The following is a 21,443-nucleotide window of genomic DNA, read 5'->3' as shown; positions in this document are numbered from 1 at the left end:
TAGAACCTGTTATATCACCACTGTAGCCAAAACAGCCTGGTACTTGTACAACAACAGATACATAGATCAATGGAATAGAATTGAGAATCCAGATGTAAATTCATACACTTAAGAGCAGCTCATATTTAACAAATGGTGCTGGCATAACTGGATATCCATCTGCAAAAAATTGAAGCAAGACCCATACCTCACACCATGCACAAAAACTAACTCAAAATGGATCGAAGACCTAAATATAAAATCTAAAGCAATAAAGATTATGGAAGAAAAAATAAGGATGCTAGAAGGCCTAATACGTGGCATAGATAGCATATAAAACATTAACAATGCACAAACACCAGAAGAGAAACTAAATAACTGGGAGCTCCTAAAAATCAAATACTTAAACTCATCCAAAGACTTCACCTAAAGAGTATAAAGACAACCTACAGACTGGGAAAAAATTTTTGGCTATGACAAATCTGATCAGCATCTAATCTCTAAAATCTATAAGATATTGCAAAACCTCAACAACAAAAAGACAAATAACCCAGTTAAAAAATGGGCAAAGATATGAACAGACACTTCATCAAAGAAGACATTCAGGCGGCTACCAGATACAGGAGAAAATGCTCGTGGTCATTAGCCATTAGAGAAATGCAAATTAAAACTAAAATGAGATACCATCTCACCCCAACAAGGCTAGCATTAATCCAGGAAACACAAATTAATAAATGTTGGAGAGGTTGTGGAGAGACTGGAACACTTATACCCTGCTGGTGGAAATGTAAAATGGTTCAACCACTTTGGAAGTCAATTTGGCGCTTCCTTAAAAAGCTAGAAATAGAACTACCATATGATCCAGCAATCTCACTACTTGGAATATATCCTAGAGAAATAAGAGCCGCCACACAAATAGATATATGCACACCCATGTTCGTTGCAGCACTGTTTACAATAGCAAAAAGATAGAAACAACCTAGGTGCCAGTCAGTGGACAGATGGATAAACAAATTATTGTGTATTCACACAAGGGAATACTACACAATAAAGAACAACGATGAATCCATGAAACATCTCATAATATGCATAAATCTGGAAGGCATTATGCTCAGTGAAATTAGTCGCAAAAGGACAAATACTGTATGACACCGGTATTATAAGAACTCAAGAAGAGGTTTAAACACAGAAGAAAACATTCTTCGATAGTTATGAGGGTCGGAAGGGAGAGGGGTATTCACTAACTAGATAGTAGACAAGAATTATCTTAGGTGAAGGAAAGGACAACACAGAATACAGGGGAAGTCAGCGCAACTGAACTAACCCAAAAGCTAAGAAGTTTCCTGAATACAGCAAAACACTTCAAGGGACAGAGTAGCTAAGGATGGGGGCCTGGGGACCATCATTTCAGGGGACTTCTAGGTCAATCGGCATAAGAAAGTTTATTAAAATATTCTGCATCCCACTTTGGTCAGTGGGATCTGGGGTCTTAAAAGCTAGCAAGCGGCAATCTAAGATGCATCTATTGGTCTCAACCCAGCTGGAGCAAAGGAGAATGAAGAACACCAAAGACACAATGAAAATATGAGCCCAAGAGACAGAAAGGGCCACATAAACCAGAGACTCCATCAGCCTGAGACCAGAAGAACTACATGGTACCTGGCTACCACCAGTAACTGCCCTGACAGAGAACACAACAGAGAATCCCTGATGGAGCAGGAGAAAAGTAGGGTGCAGAACTCAAATTCTAGTGAAAAGACCAGACTCAGATGGTCTGACTGAGACTGGAGGGACCCCAGAGGACCTGGCCCCCGGACTGTCTGTTAACCTAAAACTAAAACCATTTCTGAAGCCAACTCTTCAGACAAAGATTAGACTGGACTATAAGACATATGATATTGGTGAGGAGTGTTCTCCTTAGCTCAAGTAGGCACATGAGACTAAGTGGGCAGCTCCTGTTTGGAGGTGAGATGAGAAGGCAGAGGGGAACAGGAGCTGGTTGAATGGACATGGGAAATATAGGGTGGAGAGGAGGGGTGTGCTGTCACATTATAGGGAGAGCAACTAGCATCACATAACAATGTGTGTGTTTTTGTATGAGAAACTGACTTGCATAGTAAATTTTCACTTAAAGCCCAATGAAAAGAAAAGAAAAAAGAAAACAACATGGCTAAAGGAGAGCCAGGCACACCTTAGTTCTCAAAGGGAAGTTTTTGGTTTTAAACACTTTACAAAGGTATTTTGTGGTAGATTTGCCCAATGTAATAAATCATTTGATTTCATGACTGGTCCTTTCGTGGGCATTGATTGTGGATCCAAGTAAAATGAAATCCTTAACAACTTCAGTATTTTCTCTTGAAGGTTAAATAGTTTGTATAATTAAGGATATTTGAGAGTAAATACCTATAGACACTGGCTTGTCAGTTCCACAAGGATTTACTAGCAGCCTCTAAGATATTGTACTAGACTCTGAAAAGGCGCAGAAGGAGAAAAATGAGAGAGGAAAAAAAGGTTTGTTTTTTTTAATGAAACATGTAGTGAATTCTGGGTGCTGTTTCTGAAGTGTAGTGTGTAATCTCTCTCTTTTTTAAAACCGGAAATGAAACATTCTTTTCTGAGAACATACACAGTTTGTGCTTGCTTATTTTGCCTTTTTTTTTCTTTTTTAGAGAACCAAAGGGGAGATAGAGTTAACTGGGTAATGAATGAGTCTTTTATATGTGGAATAGCAGATATATGAAATTATAATGAATGTTATACTGTATCTCCTTTCTTGGAAGAAATTTATAGACATGAGGAATGAGTTTTAAGCATGAACAAATGGAAAACAACTTCAATATAGATGTTTCTTTGGAATGTTTTTTAGAATTCACTTAAGTGTCAGATTTCTCTTTACAATTATTATATATTTGGCAGCAGAACCTCTCTAATTTTCAGTAACTTAATTGAAGCCGTCAGCTGCCTGTGTAGAGGTATCATCCGAGAAGTCAATAATGAGTTTGCTTTTTTCCTTTTAATTTTTTATTTTGATATAATTTCAGACTTACAAAAACTTTGAAATAATGCTAAGAATCTCCACGTATGTTTCACTCAGAATCTAAGAATAGCATTTGGTTTTCCTTTTCTGTCTTTCCACGCCTCCCTGACTTTCTATATGTGTGTCGGTGTATAGTATTTGTTTTTGAACTTTTTAAAACTCAGTTGCCACCATCGTGTGCCTTTACTCCTAAATACTTTGGTGTGTGTTTCCTTAAAAGAAGGACATTATCTTATGCAATGCAATTGTCAATAGCAGGAAATTAACAACGATATAATAATATTAACTAGTATATAAACCTAACTCAGATTTTTCCAAGTGTCCTAATTCTTTTATAGCAAACGGAGGTCTCATACATAGCATTCAGTTGTGATATCTCTTTAGTCTTCTTTAATCTGGACAAGATCTTTAGTCTTTCTTTGTGTTTCATAGACAATAATTTGGAGTATTTGGGTTTATTTGATTTTTCGTTGTGATTAGATTTAGGTGTTATGCATTTTCCCCCAAATTCCGACAGAAATGATGTGTTATGACGTTCAGTGCATCATATTAGCAGGCATGTGAGTTGCTTTGTTACTGGTGATGTTAATTTTGCTCCCTTGGCTAATATGGTATCTGCTAGGTTTCTTTATCATAAAGGTGCTATTTCTTTGTAATCATCGAGAGATATTCATTCTCTGTTATTCTCCAACTTTGACCCTTTTAGCATATATTGATGACTCTTGCCTGGAACAATTATTATTGTTACCGGGGTCTCAGGTCCTCTCTTGGCGTGGCACAAAATGCATGAAAGCGAAAGAAGAATATTTGCTTAGCCAAGCAAAGGAGCACCCTGGGAATTGTGTCACCAAGATGGCTCACTGAACAATGGCTGAAACAGTTTTTATTGAAGGAAGAACTGAGGAAGGGTCCTGGTGGGAAGGAGCAAGGTCGTAGATTGGTCTAGCCAGAAAAGGCATTCCCAGATTGGTTCCATCGTCTACGCTTGCTCTGTCCAAAACGGATTCTCTCAAACTGCATCTTAGGCTCGGACCCTTCGCTTCTGAGAGACTTCCCCCAATCCTGGACTGCTAAAGTTTGATTTCATCTGGCAGGACAAAAGTTCTGAGGTCACCCAGAGGACGGGTTGATAGTTTTGTGCATGTCAGGCGGGCCAGATTTGGTCTCAACTGGTTCTATGGTGTGTGCCCCCAGCCTCTTTTTTTCTTATTTTGGGCAAGAGGTTGGCAGATTGCCTTAAAAACATCTGGAGAAACCAGTTCAAAGGGGAGGTGGCTCCTGCTACTCTACTTACAAGTTGGGGGTTGGTAATTATGGCCGGAGGATGTCGGCCTCATTATGTTGTCTGCTAAATGGTCATTTTGAAAAATCCGGTTATTCCATGTACATTACTAGTTGGCTTTCTGTTGTAAAGAAGAGTTTTTCTTTCTCATCTCTCTAATTTTAATACTACTGTTCTTTTGACGGCATTTGTTCTAACAGAGCAAGGGGATACTGCACAGTTTAAAGTCAGGAAAGGTGTGCGTCAGGGTTGTATCCTTTCATCATATGTATTCAGTCTGTATGCTGAGCAAATAATCCGAGACGCTGGCCTGTATAAAGAACAGGGCATCAGGATTGGAGCAAGACTCATTAACAACCTGTGTTATGTAGATGACACAACCTTGCTTGCTGAAAGTGAAGAGGACTTGAAGCACTTATTGATGAAAATCAAAGACCACACCCTTTATGCTTTCAACATAAAGAAAACAAAAATCCTCACAACTGGGCCAATAAGCAACATCATGATAAACGGAGAAAAGATTGAGGTTGGCAAGGATTTCATTTTACTTGAATTCACAGTCCACACCCATGGAATCAGCAGTCGAGAAATCAAAAGACGCATCGCGGTAGGCAAATCTGCTGCGAAGACCTCTTTAAAGTGTTAAAGAGCAAATATGTCACCTTGAAGACTAAGGTGTGCCTGACCCAAGCCATGGTATTTTCAATCACCTCATATGCATGCAAAAGCTAGACAATGAATAAGGAAGACTGAAGAAGAAATGATGCCTTTGGATTGTGGTGTTGGCGAAGGATATTGCATATGCCGTGGACTGCCAAAAGAACGAACAAATCTGTCTTGGAGAAGCACAACCGGAATGCTACTTAGAAGCAAGGATGGCGAGACTACATTTTACATACTTTCGACATGTTATCAGGAGAGATCACTCCCTGGAGAAAGACATAATGCTTAGTAAAGTACAGGGTCAGTGAAGAAGTGGAATACCTGCAATGAGGTGGACACAGTTGCTGCAATGATAGGCTCAAGCACATCAACGATTGTGAGGATGGCTCAGGACCAGACAGTGTTTCATTCTGTAGTACATAGGGTCTCTATGAGTCGGAACCAACTCGATGGCACCTAACAACAATTCTTTCACTGGAACCTGGTGGTGCAGTGGTTAAGAGTTCGGCTGCTAACCAAAAGATCGGCAGTTCGAATCTACTAGCCACTTCTTGGAAACCCAGTGGGGTACTTTGGCTCTGCCCTATAGTGTCGCTACAAGTCGGAATCGACTCAGTGACAATGGGTTTGGTTTTCTGGTTTGATATTCTTTTGAGTACATCTTTTTTTTTTTCCTGGCTAGCAGTTGAGCTATTCTGTTTAGGGTTCTCACCAGCTATATAAATACATATGGGGATTTCTTATAGTAGGATCTCTTTAACACTTTTTTTGCCAAATCATCTTGCATAATAATACATAAGCTTTTATAGGATACCATTTAGTCCTCATGATAGTCGTGTGAAAAAAAAAATTTTTTTTTTTAGATGGTATTAAATATACTTGATTAAAAAAAATGGCAGAGGCTAGAGAGATTAAGTGACTTGTTGCAGAGTTGCAAAATACCGTGCTCAGTCTATAAGCTAGGTCTTCTAGCTCTAAGTCCCTCCTTTTCCACCACTCTCCTAATACTTTCTCTAGTTTCTTTAAGGTGTATTTTTTATATGTATATATGTGTGTGTGTGTGTGTGTGTTTCAAACACATTGTGTCTTTTTGGAATTGCCATGCTATATAATTCTGATAGTAATTCGTTCAAGTCTTTTTGAAGAAACTTAGTATTTCCTGTACCACAACCTTTAGTCAATCATTTGTGTATTTTGAAGAGGAAATCAAGGACATCATCCTGGCCCCCCTTTTCTATTTGTTTAGGAATTGAAGAGTACATGTTAAATTCTGCCTCCTGTCTTAGAGGAAACATTCCTATTTTCTTCATTTGAAGATTCTTTTATGAGTTTTATTTCTAAGTTTGTAATCTTTTGTGAACTTCCACTAATCCCTTTGTTTGATGGTTACTGTTGTAAATTAAATTGGAAATAACATTCCAAATCCTAGTATGTCATACCTTGAGTAGACAGCAATACATGAGGCAATGTATTAAAATTTTTAAATTAAAGTAGCATGTAATCATCATCTACATACTGATTATTAAAATATCTCTTTTGTTTTGCCTTTCATTTAATAGTTTTCCTCCTCTTTGGATTTCTTGTCTGAAAGAGCAGTAGCAGTTGAACAGTGTCGTTTCCTGGAATCTCTTTTTTAATTTCTTTATTTTTCATTAGTCATTTTTAGTTGTTTTTTTAAGGTATAATTTACACACCACAGAATTCACTTTTTTAAAGTATACAATTAAATAATTTTAAAATAATTTACACAGTTGTGAAGCTAACACCACAACCCAGTTTTAGAATTTTTCTAGCACGAAAGAGGTTCCTTATACTCATTCACAGTCAATCCATATCCCTATCCCTAGGCAGTCATTAATCTATGTTTCTACTTTATGTTTCTATAGATTTGCCAATTCTGGACAATTCTCAGAAATGGAATCATATGGTTGTGGTATTTTCTGTCTGGCTGCCTTCGCTTAGCATTTTTTTGAGGCTCATCCTTGTAGTGTGTATCAGCAGTTCTTTCTTATTGCTAAGTAGTATCCCATTGTGTGGTAGATATACATTTTGTTTATCCATTCACTATTTGACAGATATTTGGATTTTTCCCACTTTTTGGCTATTATAAATAATGCTGCTATAAACCTTCATGCTGAGGTCTTTGTATACATATATATTTCTGTTTCTCTTGGATACCAAAACTTGTTGTGGAGTCAATTCCTACTCATAGCAATTCTATAGGACAGGGTAGAACTGCCCTAGAAGGTTTCCAATACAGTAAATCTATACAGAAGCAACTGCCACATCTTTCTTTCAACTAGATGGCAATGGATTTTTTTTTTTTTTTTTTTGGTTTAATGGGTATGTAGTTCTGTTCCAACTTACTTTTAATTCGCATTTCCCTAATGACTAATGGGAGGAGCCTTTGAGGCACAATGGTTAAAGACATCAATGGCTAATTGAAATGTCAATAGTTTGAAACCACCAGCAGCTTCTCAGGAGAAAGATGTGGCAATCTGCATCTCTAGAGATTTACAGCTTTGGAAACCCTAAGGGGTCACTATTAGTCAGAATCAACTGGATGGCAGTGAGTTTAATGACTAATGGCAGTCCCTGGGTGGTACAGTTAATGTACTAGGCTGCTAACCGAAAGCTTGGAGTTTTGAGTCTACTCAAAGGCACTTGGGAAGAAGGGCCTGGCAATCTACTTCTGAAAAATCAGCTATTGAAAACCCTATGGAGTACAGTTATATTCTGACACACATGGGATAGCCATGAATTAGAATAAACTCAATGAGAACTTTTTTTTTTTTTAATGACTAATGATATTGAACACCCTTTCATAATGTATTAAAATGTATTAGCCATTTGAATATTTTCTTTGGTGATATCACTTTTCTAGTCACTGGCAAACAGGTAACTTGCTGTTAGCTAAACTTCAGGCAAGAAAACAAAAGGGAGAGGGAAGGTCTGGGATTTTGGTGTTGATACTTTGATAGCCACAGAAATGAGAAAGATAAAAATGTTAGAGTTTGGAGTAAACAGTTTCAGGTGAACATAGCACAAGTCAGCAAGAGATGAGAAATACTTTGTTATATGCCAGTTTTTAGAAGGTTGGGTCCCCTGAGACAAATTAAACCTTGGTTTTATTTTATACAGGTGGATAGCCTAACTTTGCTTCTGGTTACAGGGTTGGATATACGGTAAAAGCAACAGTTGTATGTGCCATGAAGATTCAAAGTAGAGCAGAGGCTAGCCTTGGCATGTTATGTGGGCATTGGTGTTGATAAAGCATCAGGGAAGTCTTGCAATAAGTAGTAGCATTAACTACTACTAATTGAACCAGAATTGGGTTCAGTTCCCAGAAGATATGCAAATGGAGAGTAGGATTCCCAAGTTGCAGGAAATAGTATGCTATGAGTCGGAATCGACTCGACAGCAACGGTTTAATGGGGTATGATGGTTGCCAAGATAGGTTTTGACACAGAGGGAGCACATAGTGGCCATATTTTCCAGAACAAGGCACAAGAATTACTTGGATAGAAAGAATGAGTTTGTACAGAGATGCTGAATTTTGAACTCTTCTGTCTTAAGTCAGCATTAGTTCACTAGGCCCAAGTCAGATCTGAGCCTGTGGGCGAGGGTCAGTTTTAGAGAGAGGAAGGATGCAAAGCTCCTGGTTGTCAGACTAGTCCTTGTGTGACTGGTGACTTCACAAAATGGATCTTAGTTTCTATGTTAGATGGTTGCTAAGAAACTGTTTTGGTGACTGATTTTAACTAGTACTGCTAGCCCCTACTTGAAGTTTGATTAATTTTAGTGTCTATCACATCCATTTGGCTGACAAATCCGTAATCTGATGTTGTTTTTCAAGCTTAAGGACACTATTCTAAGGGATTTTATTCTGAGACTAAAGAATACTTACTGTCCTGTACTTTTATTTCATAATAAGGAAATTTTCCAGTATCCTTGTATTAGTGAAATTAGTACTGAGCTAATTAATGAAAAACCTCAGTTCCATCACTTGTTAGCTAGATAGGAAGTGAACTCCTGAAATGTAAAGGAGAAACAATAATCTCATGAGGTTGTTAGGAGAATACAGTAATAATAATTAACATTTGTTGGATGTGTGTTTTCTGCTAGCCACTATTCAAAGTACTTACTGATTAATTACTTGGAGTAACCTCATGGAGTTTAGATATATTACTTATCCCCGTTTTACACATGAGAAAACAGAGGTTTAAAGAAGCACAATTAGTTCGAGATTACACACACAAGATCTGAACCAGCTCTTCTTTTTTCTTTATACTTTTCTTAAGTATGATCTATTCTTTAAGGGCCAGCTCAAGTTCCCACACCCTTAGGAGGTTTTTCTTGATTGCTTTTAACCTTGAGAGATTACTCTCTGATATGACATAGCATGAATTTCCTGTACCATTTCTAACTTTTAGCCTATTCTTTTCTGCTGTTAATATTCAACTTTGTATAACTTAACTGAAATAGACTGTAAGCACTTCATGAGCACAGGCCATGGCTTTTATCTTTGTTATCTCCTGCATTTAGAAAAAAAAGATAGTTCTAATATTTATTGGTGTGGATGATTAAACGTGAACATTGGGAAACCTCAGATTGCAGTCAAAACTTAGTTAGTAAAAATGAAAGAAAATTGCACACCATTCTGATTTAGGGTAGGTTTCAAAATGGTTTGTGGAAAGAGAAAGACATAGCAGAGTTTTAAAATATTGAACTTTTAATATTACACTAGCTTCCAAAAATGATGCCGCTTCCAGAAATTATTACCTTAATTTTCAAAGTTGGCATATTTGGAGAATTAGACTCAGTATGTCTTTGTCATTCTTTTATTTCTTCTGCTACCTGTTGCCAAGCTGAACATTAGACTTATACCTAAGAGGAGGTGGGCTGGGATTTGTTTTTAATTTTATAAAACACTTGAAGTAAATTGAATCTAACATTAAATGAAGAACTTATCCTTGTGTGAAAGATGTCAGTATTTCAGCTGACCTCTAGAGTGGTACTGGGGCACCTGGAAAACGAACAACATCTTGTGCCGTAAAAGAAAGCCAAAGAATTTACTGAATATAATCTGTTCTAGGTCTCTATAGCAATTTCTTTCTGGAAAAGGTGCTTTGGGAAAGTAAAACATAGAATGTTAGAATGCTTTTGGCCAGAATGTATGAGTGAATAAGAATTGCAGATTATGATTATGATTTGCTTGACTGTCAGTATCGCAGAGATTCTCTGAGGTAAGGTAAAGCATTATCTTCATATCTGGAGATGAGGAACAAAACACAGGGTAATTATATTACTTGACTAAGGCAGTATATTTGATAAGTGGTAGAATTAGAAATTGAACCTAGCCTCATTTAATTCAGAATTCGATAGTAATGGCATTGATGATGGTGTTAGTAATAATAATTAACATTTTAATGGCTTATATGCATTATATAACCTTTAAAACATTACGTGAAAGCAGCACTATTATTATCTCCATCATACAGATAAAGAATCTGAGACTTAGAAAGGTTAATTAATTTTCCCTAGATCATACAAGAAGTGGTGGGGTCTGGACTGTAAATGCTACCACCTGCTAAAGCTGCCTGCTTTCCATTACAGCCACTTGATTCTAGCATGGACTCTGAGAATAGATACACAGATAGCCTAACAATACCTATCACATTTATATGTAAAAATTATATTTCATCACACTGATTTATCACCTAAAATTTATGCATTCCATGTAGAAAAGTTGGTTTATCAACTAAAAATTATTCCAGTCTATATTCAGTTATCTCTTGCTATAATGAAAGTAGTGTTTATAAAATCATTTAATTACTGAACAACTAATATAGATGTAATTGGTTGGCTTATCAACTTTGCTTATATAACATTACTGAAGGATTTTAAGGTATTTCTGAAAACTGCTTTATTAATTATAACTATAGAAACAGTGGTGGTAGCAAAAACCAAAGAGAGAACCAAATTTTCTTTTTTTATTATGGAATATTTATGGTTTACTTCTTTTGTATGTCCTTTTTCAGATCATTCTCATCATGCCTGCTACAGACCCAAGGATTATAAGGTTTGTGGAATAGTTTATAAATTATAGAATTATAATTGTCCTGGTTTTCACACTACAGCATAGGTATATTCCTTACATGTACATTCAGACTGAGATTATGATACCTGTTTAATCAAGGAGATGCACACGTAATAATTCTCATATCAGAAATGTAATTATTTTGGCTACTTCATCAAGTGGTAAAATAGCTATTCATCAAATGTCTTCCTGTAAGTATTTTGTGGCTTATGATTACTCGTTGCATTAATTATTTTTATGTGTGTGTATGAGAGGGAGAGAGAGAGAGAGAGAGCAGGTAGATTGTTACTCTTAGTAATACCGTATACACTGGTGTTTCTAAACTTCATTCACAGAGCACCGTCATAATTATTACCATATCTATATACCATTTATGTAATTTTCTTTAAATTCACTTTCTTTTGATTTGTCTAATTACTGTAAATGAAAAAATCAGTATCAAAGGCTTTAAGTGGACATTAACCTTGCAAAATACAGTGAAAACAAACAAGGTTACTAAATCCTGGCTAGATAACTGTTTGCTGAAGTCTCTGAGGGATGCTCTCCATTTGTTTAAAAGGTGAGATAAGCGATGATAGGTGAAAAAGACAAACCAACTGCTAATTGAGGATTGCTTCTTGAAGTAAGCAGGAAGGATTGAAAGCTAACTGAAAAGATAATTAATTTGTCCCATGTGATTCAGTGTTATTGAGCATATGTCCATGTGCCATGTAAAATAATCTTGTGTGTCACATAAAATAATTTTGGGTACCATGTAAAATCATCTGCCATATCACTAGCAGTTCATGTCCTACATTTTGAGAAGTGCTGCCTCAAATTTCTTTTTCTATCCCTAAGTGAAAGCTTCTTGATAAGGTGTCATTATACTTGGGAAAACAAAAACATGACTTTCTTCATAATACCTTTGTTTATTTATTTGAAAACAAGTTATTTGAGGCTTACTGATACTGAACAACATAATACTTTGCCATGCGTTAGAGCCCGATAGCATAGTGGTGAAGAGCTCAGCTGCTAACCAAAAGGATGAAGTTTATAGGACACTGATCTATTTCCTAAGGTAACTACAGTCCATCTCTAAGTTGGTTGTTGTTGTTGTTGTTAGGTGCCATCGAGTCGGTTCCGACTCATAGCAACCCTGTGCACAACAGAACGAAACACTGCCCAGTCCTAAGTTGGCTAGGCCATTTAAAGACAGGTGTATATATTTAGAGTCCTCTTTTCCAAATGAATTCTGTGGAAGAACTATGTTTTTTGCCCATCTTTATTTCCCTCCCATTTCTACTTGTGTATCCTTCAGTTTAAGGGTTAGACAGAGTTGGTCTTCCATACTTCCTTTGGAGGGTAATAGCTGGTAAGTGAGCTCACAGGATTATTTTGGTATCAAGAGGTAGATTTTCATAGAAATACATGAAAATTGTTGAGTACTGCTGTTGGAAAGAATAAAGAATTATTTTCCTAAAGGCACGTACTGCTTGGTTAATAAGTATTCAGGTAATACAGCACTATAGGATCTCAGGAACGAAAAGAGCCATGAACCTAGGAGTCCTTGCACAAAATTTTCCAGACCTTGCCTGGGTTTTGTAAAGAAATATATTTTTTATAGGCAAGAGAAGAGAGAAGAGCACCCTCAGAAGGAAAAAAACATGGGAGCATCTTGGAGCTTGAAATAAGTACAATGTCCTGAGAGATGAGGGAAAACTATTGATCTGGCTCGAGTTGTTGTTAGGCGCTGTCAAGTTGGTTCTGACTCCTAGCGACCTTATGTACAACAGAACAAAACACTGCCCAGTCTTGCTCCATGCTCAGAATCATTATGCTTGAGTCCATTGTTACAGCCACTGTGTCACTCCATCTTGCTGAAGGTCTTCCTCTCTTTTGCTGACCCTGTACTTCACCAAGCAGCATGTCCTCGTCCAGGATTGGTCCCTCCTGATAACATGTCCAAAGTACATGAGACAAAGTCTCACCATCCTTGCTTCCAAAGAGCATTCCAGCTGTACTTCGCCCAAGTCAGATTTGTTCCTTCTGGCAGTCTATGGTATATTCAATATTCTTCACCAAACCATAATTCAAAAGCATCAATTCTTCTTTAGTCTTCCTTATTCATTGTCTAGCTTTTGCATGCATATGAAGCAATTGAAAATACCATGACTTAGGTCAGGCACACCCTAGTCCTTAAAGTGACATCTTTGATTTTTAACACTTTAATGAGGTTTGTTTTTTCTTTTGCAGCAGATTTGCCCAATAAAAGAAATGATTTCTTGACTGCTGCTTGCATGGGTGTTGATTTTGGATTCAAGTAAAATTAAATCCTGGACAACTCCAATCTTCTCCATTTATCATGATCTCGCTTATTGGTTCAGCTGTGAGGATTTTTGTTTTATGTTGAGGTGCAATCTGTACTGAAGGCTGTAGTCTTTGATCTTCATCAGAAAGTGCATCAAGTCCTCTTCATTTTCAGCAAGCAAGGATGTGTTATCTGCATAACACGGATTGTTAATGAGTCTTCCTCCAATCCTATTGCTGCATTCTTCTTCATATAGTCCAGCTTCTCAGACTATTTGCTCAGCATACAGATTAAGTATGGTGAAAGGATACAACTTCGACTCACACCTTTCTTGACTTAAATGAAGCAGTATCCCCTTGTTCTGTTGCAATGACTGACTGACTTCTTTGTACATGTTTCTCATGAGCACAATTAAGTGTTCTGGGATTCCCATTCTCTGCAATGCTATCCAGAATTTGTTATGATCCACACAGTCGAATGTCTTTGCATAGTCAATAAAACACAGATAAACACCCTTCTGGTATTCTCTGCTTTCAGCCAGGATCCATGTGACATCAGCAATGATATCCCTTGTTCCATGTCCTCTTCTGAATCTGGCTTTAATTTCTGGCAATTTCCTGTTGATACACTGCTGCAACCACTTTTGAATGATTTCCAGCAGTATTTTATTATTATATGATATTAGTGATATTGTTCGTTAATTTCTACATTCTGTTGGATCACCTTTCTTTGGAATGGGCACAAATATGGATCTCTTCCAGTGGGTTGACCAGGCAACTGTCCTCCAAATTTCTTGTCAAAGAAAAAGCAAACACCTCCAGTGCTGCATCCCTTCATGGAAACATCTCAATTGGTATTCCGTCATTTCCTGGAGCCTTGTTTTTTGCCAATGCCTTCAGTGCAGCTTGGACTCTTTCCTTCAGTTACACAGATTCTTGATCATATGCTGCTTTCTGAAATAGTTGAACATCAACTGGTTCTTTTTGGTATAGTGATTCTGTGTATTCCTTCCATCTTCTTTTGATGCTACCTGCGTCATTCAATGTTATCCTCGTAGAATCCGTCAATATTGCCACTTGAGGCTTGAATGTTTTCTTCAGTTCTTTCACCTTGAGAAGAGCTGAGCATGTTCCACCATTTTGGTTTTCTAACTCCAGGTGTAGGCTTGAGTGGACGGTCTATATTGAGCGATAATGGTTAATTAACATTCTTACTTTATATCTTTTCTGCTTCTCTATACCTATTATATCAGCACTCTACCTTTTTAGAATTTCTAGTTTACTCAGTCTCTGTCCGTTCTTTTGGTCAAATTCAACTCTGTTCACCCTGTGTGCTTAGCAATCAGCTATTCTAATAAATACCCATGTTCTTTTAGTTTCATTTCTTTCCTGTTCTACCATTAATCTGCCATGGGTTTTTGGCTTCTTCTCTTCCATGTGTAGTTCTGTAAGTTTTTTGTATAATAGACATTCACTTAATGCATTGGTCTTAGTGGAGATTTTACCATCCATTCTCAAGGTGGCATTTAGACATTTATGGGTGCATTTCATTATCAAAATCACTTATGGGAAGTGTTATTGATATTACTGGGCAGAGATGCTAGTTCTTCAAAGAGTGGGGCAACTCCAAACAATTATCTTATACCCCACATGACTTTCAGCTATCCCACTGAACATTATGTAAGTGGAAAGACGTTTGTGATTTTTAAAACTTAGAGCCTAACTCCATCTGTACATTAAAATACATGGTATTTTGCATTGTTTTAATATATATTGTATATTATAGGAATACAACTATGCCGTTAACTAGATTATGCTTTGTTTTGTTGAAAAACTTTTACCATGGTGAAGTATAGCTCACTTTTGTTTTCCTGGTTTCCATGTATGGAATGGCATCTGATCTTAAATCCATTAACTCCAAACTTACTTATGTAAGCAAGTGGAAGCATCCAGTATGTTTTCTAGAATAGTCATACTTGAGCATCTGTATATTGAAGTACTTATTGTAAGTTACTTTTATTCAATTTCTGTTTATACTCCTGCAAGGACAATGCATTGCATTTTTTTTTTAAGTGTATATATAAGAAGTTACATTTTCTATACATTTTACTTCAAGATATAGAAGAAGATAGTATAAATATTTAGTAAAAAGGAGGTTTGGGACTGAGGGTTGAAAAATCACTAATACTATGTGTAATCAGTATGTGAATTGGTGAGTATATTTATAGCTAATAATAGAGTGGTTCTGGAAGGAATTATGAAATTCTTTTACCAGGGTCTTTACAAATATATCTTTTTTATTTTAAGTTGGCCATCAGTGCTGTTTGACAATAATCTTGTTCTACTGTTGATTCTGTATACCAGTCAAAACTTCATTAGTTCTGCTTCTTCTTACTATGTGTGTATGACTTCATTTTCTTTCGTCAAAGAAAATATTAGCCAGCCACTGGGTGGAATTGCCCCCAAATTGTCTTCATCTCTACTTCAACCTCTCTATTAATCTTCACCAACTTTCTTTTTTCTCCTGTTTTACCTTAATAAGGTTAACACTTTCTTTTGGTATTTCTAATTTCTTTACTGGGTCTAACTCTTGTAATCACAAGCAGAATAATAAAATCAACTTACATTTATATAATGGATTCTGATTTTAAAGCTTTTAAAATGTGATTATATCTCTGGATTACATGCAGCCTACATAGTCAAACAGGAATTAACATCCCCATCTCTGGATGACAGAAGAAAGACTCTTCAAAGCTCTATTTAAAAAAGGAAATACTTCTCAGCCTGCCTCCCTATAATCTCTGTCATATACCCCCTCTTTTTTCTTTCTTCCACTGCCATTCAAATGAGCATAGTTTCCACTTCTTTCTCCACCATTCATCTGTCAGTTTATTGTACAGCCAGAATGCTCTTTAGAATTGAGGATGGCGAGACTTTCTCTCACATACTTTGGACGTGTTATCCAGAGGGAATAGTCCCTGGAGAAGGATGTCAAGCTTGGTAAAACAGAGGGTCAGCGAAAAAGAGGAAGACCCTGGACGACATGGATTTACACAGTACCTGCAACAGTGGCCTCAAACATAGCAATGATTGTGAGGATGGTGCAGGACCAGGCAGTCTTTCGTTCTGTTGTTGTACATACAGCCACAATGAGTTGGAAATGACTCTGTGGCACCTAACAACAACAACTAACTGGTCTAACAGTATCCACTCTTTTCTCAGTCCAATCCATTTACCAGACTGTAATTCAGAGTGATTTTTTTCAAAGTACAAATCCAATCATGTCACCTTACTATTTAAAACAATTTCATTTGCTTCCCATTATACTTAGAATAATGATTAAAATTCTTAACATAGCCTAAAAATTTTGATCCCTACCTGCTTTTCCAGTCTCAATTTATACTATGCACTTACTCATGCCTTTGATTTCTAGTAACAATGCTGTTCTTTTAGTCACCCAGCTCCTGAACTTAAAGGCACGTAATTGTGGGATTTTGGGTTCTGAGCTCAAGTATTTTAAGGTAGCTCTTTCCGTATGGGAATCTAATTGGTAAAGTTTATGATGTAGAAGTTTAGGATTAATGGACCCAAAGTAAAGGGTGTTAATTTAAAGCCAGTTTTGATAAGTTAACAGTTATTTGATAAAGAAGGGGTTTTCTAGGTAAGTTATCTATTGTTCTGAGAAGGGGACTGTTTGCCCTGATTAAGGATCTGTTGTCTTGAGATGGGACCTGATTAATGATTGAACAGTCTGTTGTCCAGGTAAATTAATGATTTATGGCAAGGTGCTGAAGCAAATAATGATGTTGTTTACTAGTTTACATGCAACCACATTTTCCTGAGTGTCTTGGTTATCTAGTGCTGCTGTAACAGAAATAAAAGTGGATGGCTTTAATGAAGAGAAGTTCGTTCTGTCACAGTCCAGTAGGCTAGAAGTCCAAATTCAGGGTGTCAGTTCCAGAGGAAGACTTTCTGTCTCTGTCAGCTCCAGAGGAAGGCCCTTCTCATCAATCTTACGCTGGACTAGGAGCTTCTCTACACAGGAACCTTGGGTCCAAAGGGTATGCTCTGTTCCCAGCGCTGCTTTCTTGGTGGTATGAGGGTCCCCTGTCTCTCTGCTAGCTTCTTTCTTTTATGACCCAAAAGAAATTGGATCAAGACAAAATACAGTCTTATAGATTTGAGTCCTGCCTCATTAACATAACTGCTGCTTATCCCCCCTCATTAAACATCATACAGGCGGAATTTACAACACAGGAAAATCACATCAGATGACACAGTATGGCGGACAATCACACAATACTGGGAATCATGGCCTAGCCAAATCGATAAACTTTTTTTTTTAATTAATTTATTTATTGTACTGTAAATGAAAGTTTACAAATCAAGTCAGTCTCTCATACAAAAAGTTATGCACACCTTGCTATGTACTCCTAGTTGTTCTGCCCCTAAAAAGACAGCACATTCTTCCTCTCTTTTCTGTATTCCCTGTGTCCACTCAACCAGCTCCTGTCCCCCTCTTCCTTCTCATCTCACCCCCAGAAAGGAGCTGCCCCATAGTCTCGTGCATCTACGTGAGCCAAGAAGCTCATACCTCACCAGTATCATTACGTATGTTATAATCCAGTCCAATCCCTGTCTGAAGAGTTGGCTTCAGGAATGGTTCCAGTCTTGGGCTAACTAAAGGTCTGGGGACCACGACCTCCACTCTGACCATTAAGCCTTGTCTTTTTATGAGAATTTGAGATTTGCATCCCACTGTTCTCCTGCTCTATCAGGGATTCTCTGTTGTTTTCCCTGTAAGGGCAATGTTCCATGGTAGCTGGGCACCATCGAGTTTTTCCGGTCTTAGGCTGATGGAGTCTCTGGTTTATGTGGCCCTTTCTGTCTCTTGGTCTCATCTTTACCATATGTCTTTGGTGTTCTTCATTCTCCTTTGCTCTAGGTGGGTTGAGACCAATTGATGCATCTTAGATGGCTGCTTGCTAGCGTTTAAGACCCCAGATTCCTCTCACCAAAGTGGGATGTAGAACGTTTCCTTAATACATTTTGTTATACCAATTGACCTAGATGCCCCCTGAAACCATAGTCCCCAAACCCCATCCCTTCTACTCTGGCCTTTGAACTGTTCGGTTGTATTCAGGAAACTTCTTTGCTTTTGGTTTATCCAGTTGTGCTGACCTCTCCTGTATTGTGTGTTGTCTTTCTCCTCATCTAAAATAGTTCTTGTCTACTATCTAATTAGTGAATACCCCCTCCCTCCCTTCCCACTCTCACAGCCATCAAAGAATATTTTCTTCTGTATTTAAACTTTTTCTCGAGTTCTTATAATAGAGGTCTCGTACAATACTTGTCCTTTTGCAACTGACTAATTAGACTCAGCATAATGCCTTCCAGATTCCTCCATGTTATGAGATGTTTCACAGATTCATTGTTTTTCTTAATCATTGCATAGTATTCCATTTTGTGAATATACCATAATTTATCCATTTATCTGTTGATGGGCATCTTGGTTGCTTCCATCGTTTTGCTATTGTAAACAGTGCTACAGTGAACATGGGTGTGCATATATCTGTTCGTGTGAAGGCTCTTATTTCTCTAGGATATAGTCCAAAGAGGATACACTATTTTAGGGGGGGCACAATTCAATCCATGATGCTGGGCAAGAGTTTCCCGTAACATATAGTAAAGTCATATTTAGGTAGGTGGGCCTTAGTTTTTACTGCGATATTTAAGCCATGGGAATGCAGGTAGTTTCAGTTCTCACACGTCTTACTATGTATGTTTTTCCATTAATGTGTTACACATAGTTTGTTAGATTTCTACCTTATACCTTATCGTCTTGGTTGCTATTTGTAAATTTGTCTCTTTTATAAATTTGCGTTTTTTTGTGTGTTTTGCATTTGTATAGGTTTGCTTTGATTTTTATAAGACAATCTTGTCATAGATATTACTGAATTTTCTACAGAGATAATCATATCATCTACAAATAATGAATTTTATTTGCCCTTCAATTTATTTCTTTGTCTTGACTTATTAAAACCTTCAATAGAATATTGAATAAAAATGGTGATAGTGGGTATGGCAGAGACATTTATTGCTCATTGACTATTCAAGCACTCTCCTATATTTCTGAGCCCCCCTTGGAGGTAGATGGGACCTAGTTCTAGCCACTGGGCTGTGAATGGAAATTATGTGGATTTCCTCCAGGATGAATTGGTATTTACACTCTCTTTTATCTTGTTGTAGTGACAGGGAGACCTCATGTTCTAGATGGTATAGTTGTGAGTTCTTCAGAGTATCCCATCAGCTCAGGCCTTGAGCAATTTTGTGAAGTATAAATTCTCTTGCCAACCTGTATTACCATAAAGCAGAGGGAAAGAGAACCTTTGTTATGTTAATCCACTTATATTCAAACTTAATTTGCTACTATAGTATAGCCTAATATGCTGCAGCATAGACTAATATAATGTGTATTCTTGCCTTTAATAGGATCATATCTTAGGTTTCACAGGTAGGGATATTATTTACAGTATTATTGTTAGATATCCTTTAGTAAGTTAAGGAAGTTCTGTGTGAAATTCCTTTTGCAAATATATATATTTTTTGTCACAAGTATATGTTTAATATTATCAAATGCTTTTTTTCTTCGTCTGTTGCAATGATAATATTTTTTGTGGTGAATTAATAGATTTTCTAATGATAACCCCTTCTTATATTCTTTGAATAAACAGAACTTGTCATGTTGTATTCTCTCTCTCTCTTTTAACGTTTCTGGATATAGTTTGCTAATATTATATTTAAGATTTTTTATACAGGTTTCCCCCACTATCCGAAAGTAGAGCATTCCTGTGAAATCTTTTGTTAAGCCAAAATGGCATAAAGCCAAGAATCAATTACATTAATTTCTGTGAGAAAAATTTTTGAGCATTCCCAGGCCCAAAAACTAACCTACAAAATCATATCAAATAACACATAAATCCTGAAATAACTTTAAGGTATAGTGAAAGCAGGAACGCACAAAATAAACCGGAATAAAGCACAGATGCTCGCAAGAGTTCCAAGCTATGGTGGCTTGATGCTGAGTTGCTGAGTGTAGTTCCTGAGGAAGGAGATTGGCGACACCACTCTTACTGCTTGGGGTGTGTGCTGCCTCCTCAACAGCTCGCTGTGAAACAAACACTGAATGCTATTTGTACTTTTCACCTTTCTTTGGATTTCTTTCAGTTAGGGAAAACAGATACTAATGTAGGTCTTTTGCAAAAGTGAAGTAGCACAAAGTGAACTTTAGAAAAGTGAGGAATACTTGTATATGATCAGAAGTGATGATGGCCTGTAATTATCCTTTCTTCTATTTTCCTTGAGTGGTTTTAGTACTATTGTTCTGATCACATCGTAAAATTAGTTGGGGATATGGTTTTTCTTTTTCCAGAACAGTTTGTCAGTCTGTTCCTCAGCCTGTGTATTGGATTGCTGGCAAATTGGATCGTGAGCCTATGCTGTCTTGGGCTTTCCTTGTAGGAATCTTGCGAGGCTTGAGCTATGTGAGTTTTCTATTTGTCTCTGCCATAGATTGCTCATATGCCACCGGCCTTTGACCTTGTTGCTTAATGACTGTTTGACTTTGCTTATTTCCTCACCTTGGAAATGTAAATAATGAAAATACCTCCCTAATAAGGTCTGGAAACCCTGGTGGCATAGTGGTTAAAAGGTACGGCTGCTAACCAAAAGGTCGGCAGTCCAAATCCTTGGAAACCCTGTGGGGCAGTTCTACTCTGTGCCATAGGGTCTCTATGAGTCAGAATTGACTCGACAGCAGTGGGTTTTTTTTGTTTGTTTGTTTTAATAAGGTTTAGGAGTCCCTAGCTTGCACAGGTGGTTAAGCACTCGACTACTAGCTATGAGGCTGGTGGTTCAAACACATCTGAAGGTACCTTGGAAGGCTGGCCTGATGATCTGCTCCCGAAAGGTCACAGTCTTGAAAAGCTATAGAGCAGTTCTGCTCTGCACAAAGGGGGTCGCCATGAGTCGGAGGTGACTCTAATAACAACAACATAAGATTTTTGTGAGAATTAAGTGAATTATCTGTATAACTT

At 37.3% G+C, this 21,443-nt stretch overlaps 1 protein-coding gene across 3 annotated transcripts in view; it reads left to right on the top strand.

Moving 5' to 3' along the window:
• The window catches only part of SPATA6 (spermatogenesis associated 6), a 186,229-nt gene that overhangs the window by 113,936 nt on the left and 50,850 nt on the right, over nt 1–21,443 (top strand). For all 3 annotated transcript variants that reach the window (XM_049879239.1, XM_049879238.1, XM_049879240.1), the window contains one exon: nt 11,003–11,043. In XM_049879239.1, coding sequence (XP_049735196.1) covers nt 11,003–11,043 — 41 coding nt within the window. The remainder of the gene's footprint in view (nt 1–11,002; nt 11,044–21,443) is intronic.

The sequence above is a fragment of the Elephas maximus genome, chromosome 3 (genome assembly GCF_024166365.1).
Source record: "Elephas maximus indicus isolate mEleMax1 chromosome 3, mEleMax1 primary haplotype, whole genome shotgun sequence".
Lineage (NCBI taxonomy): Eukaryota > Metazoa > Chordata > Mammalia > Proboscidea > Elephantidae > Elephas > Elephas maximus.
This window is presented reverse-complemented; position numbering and strand designations above follow the sequence as displayed.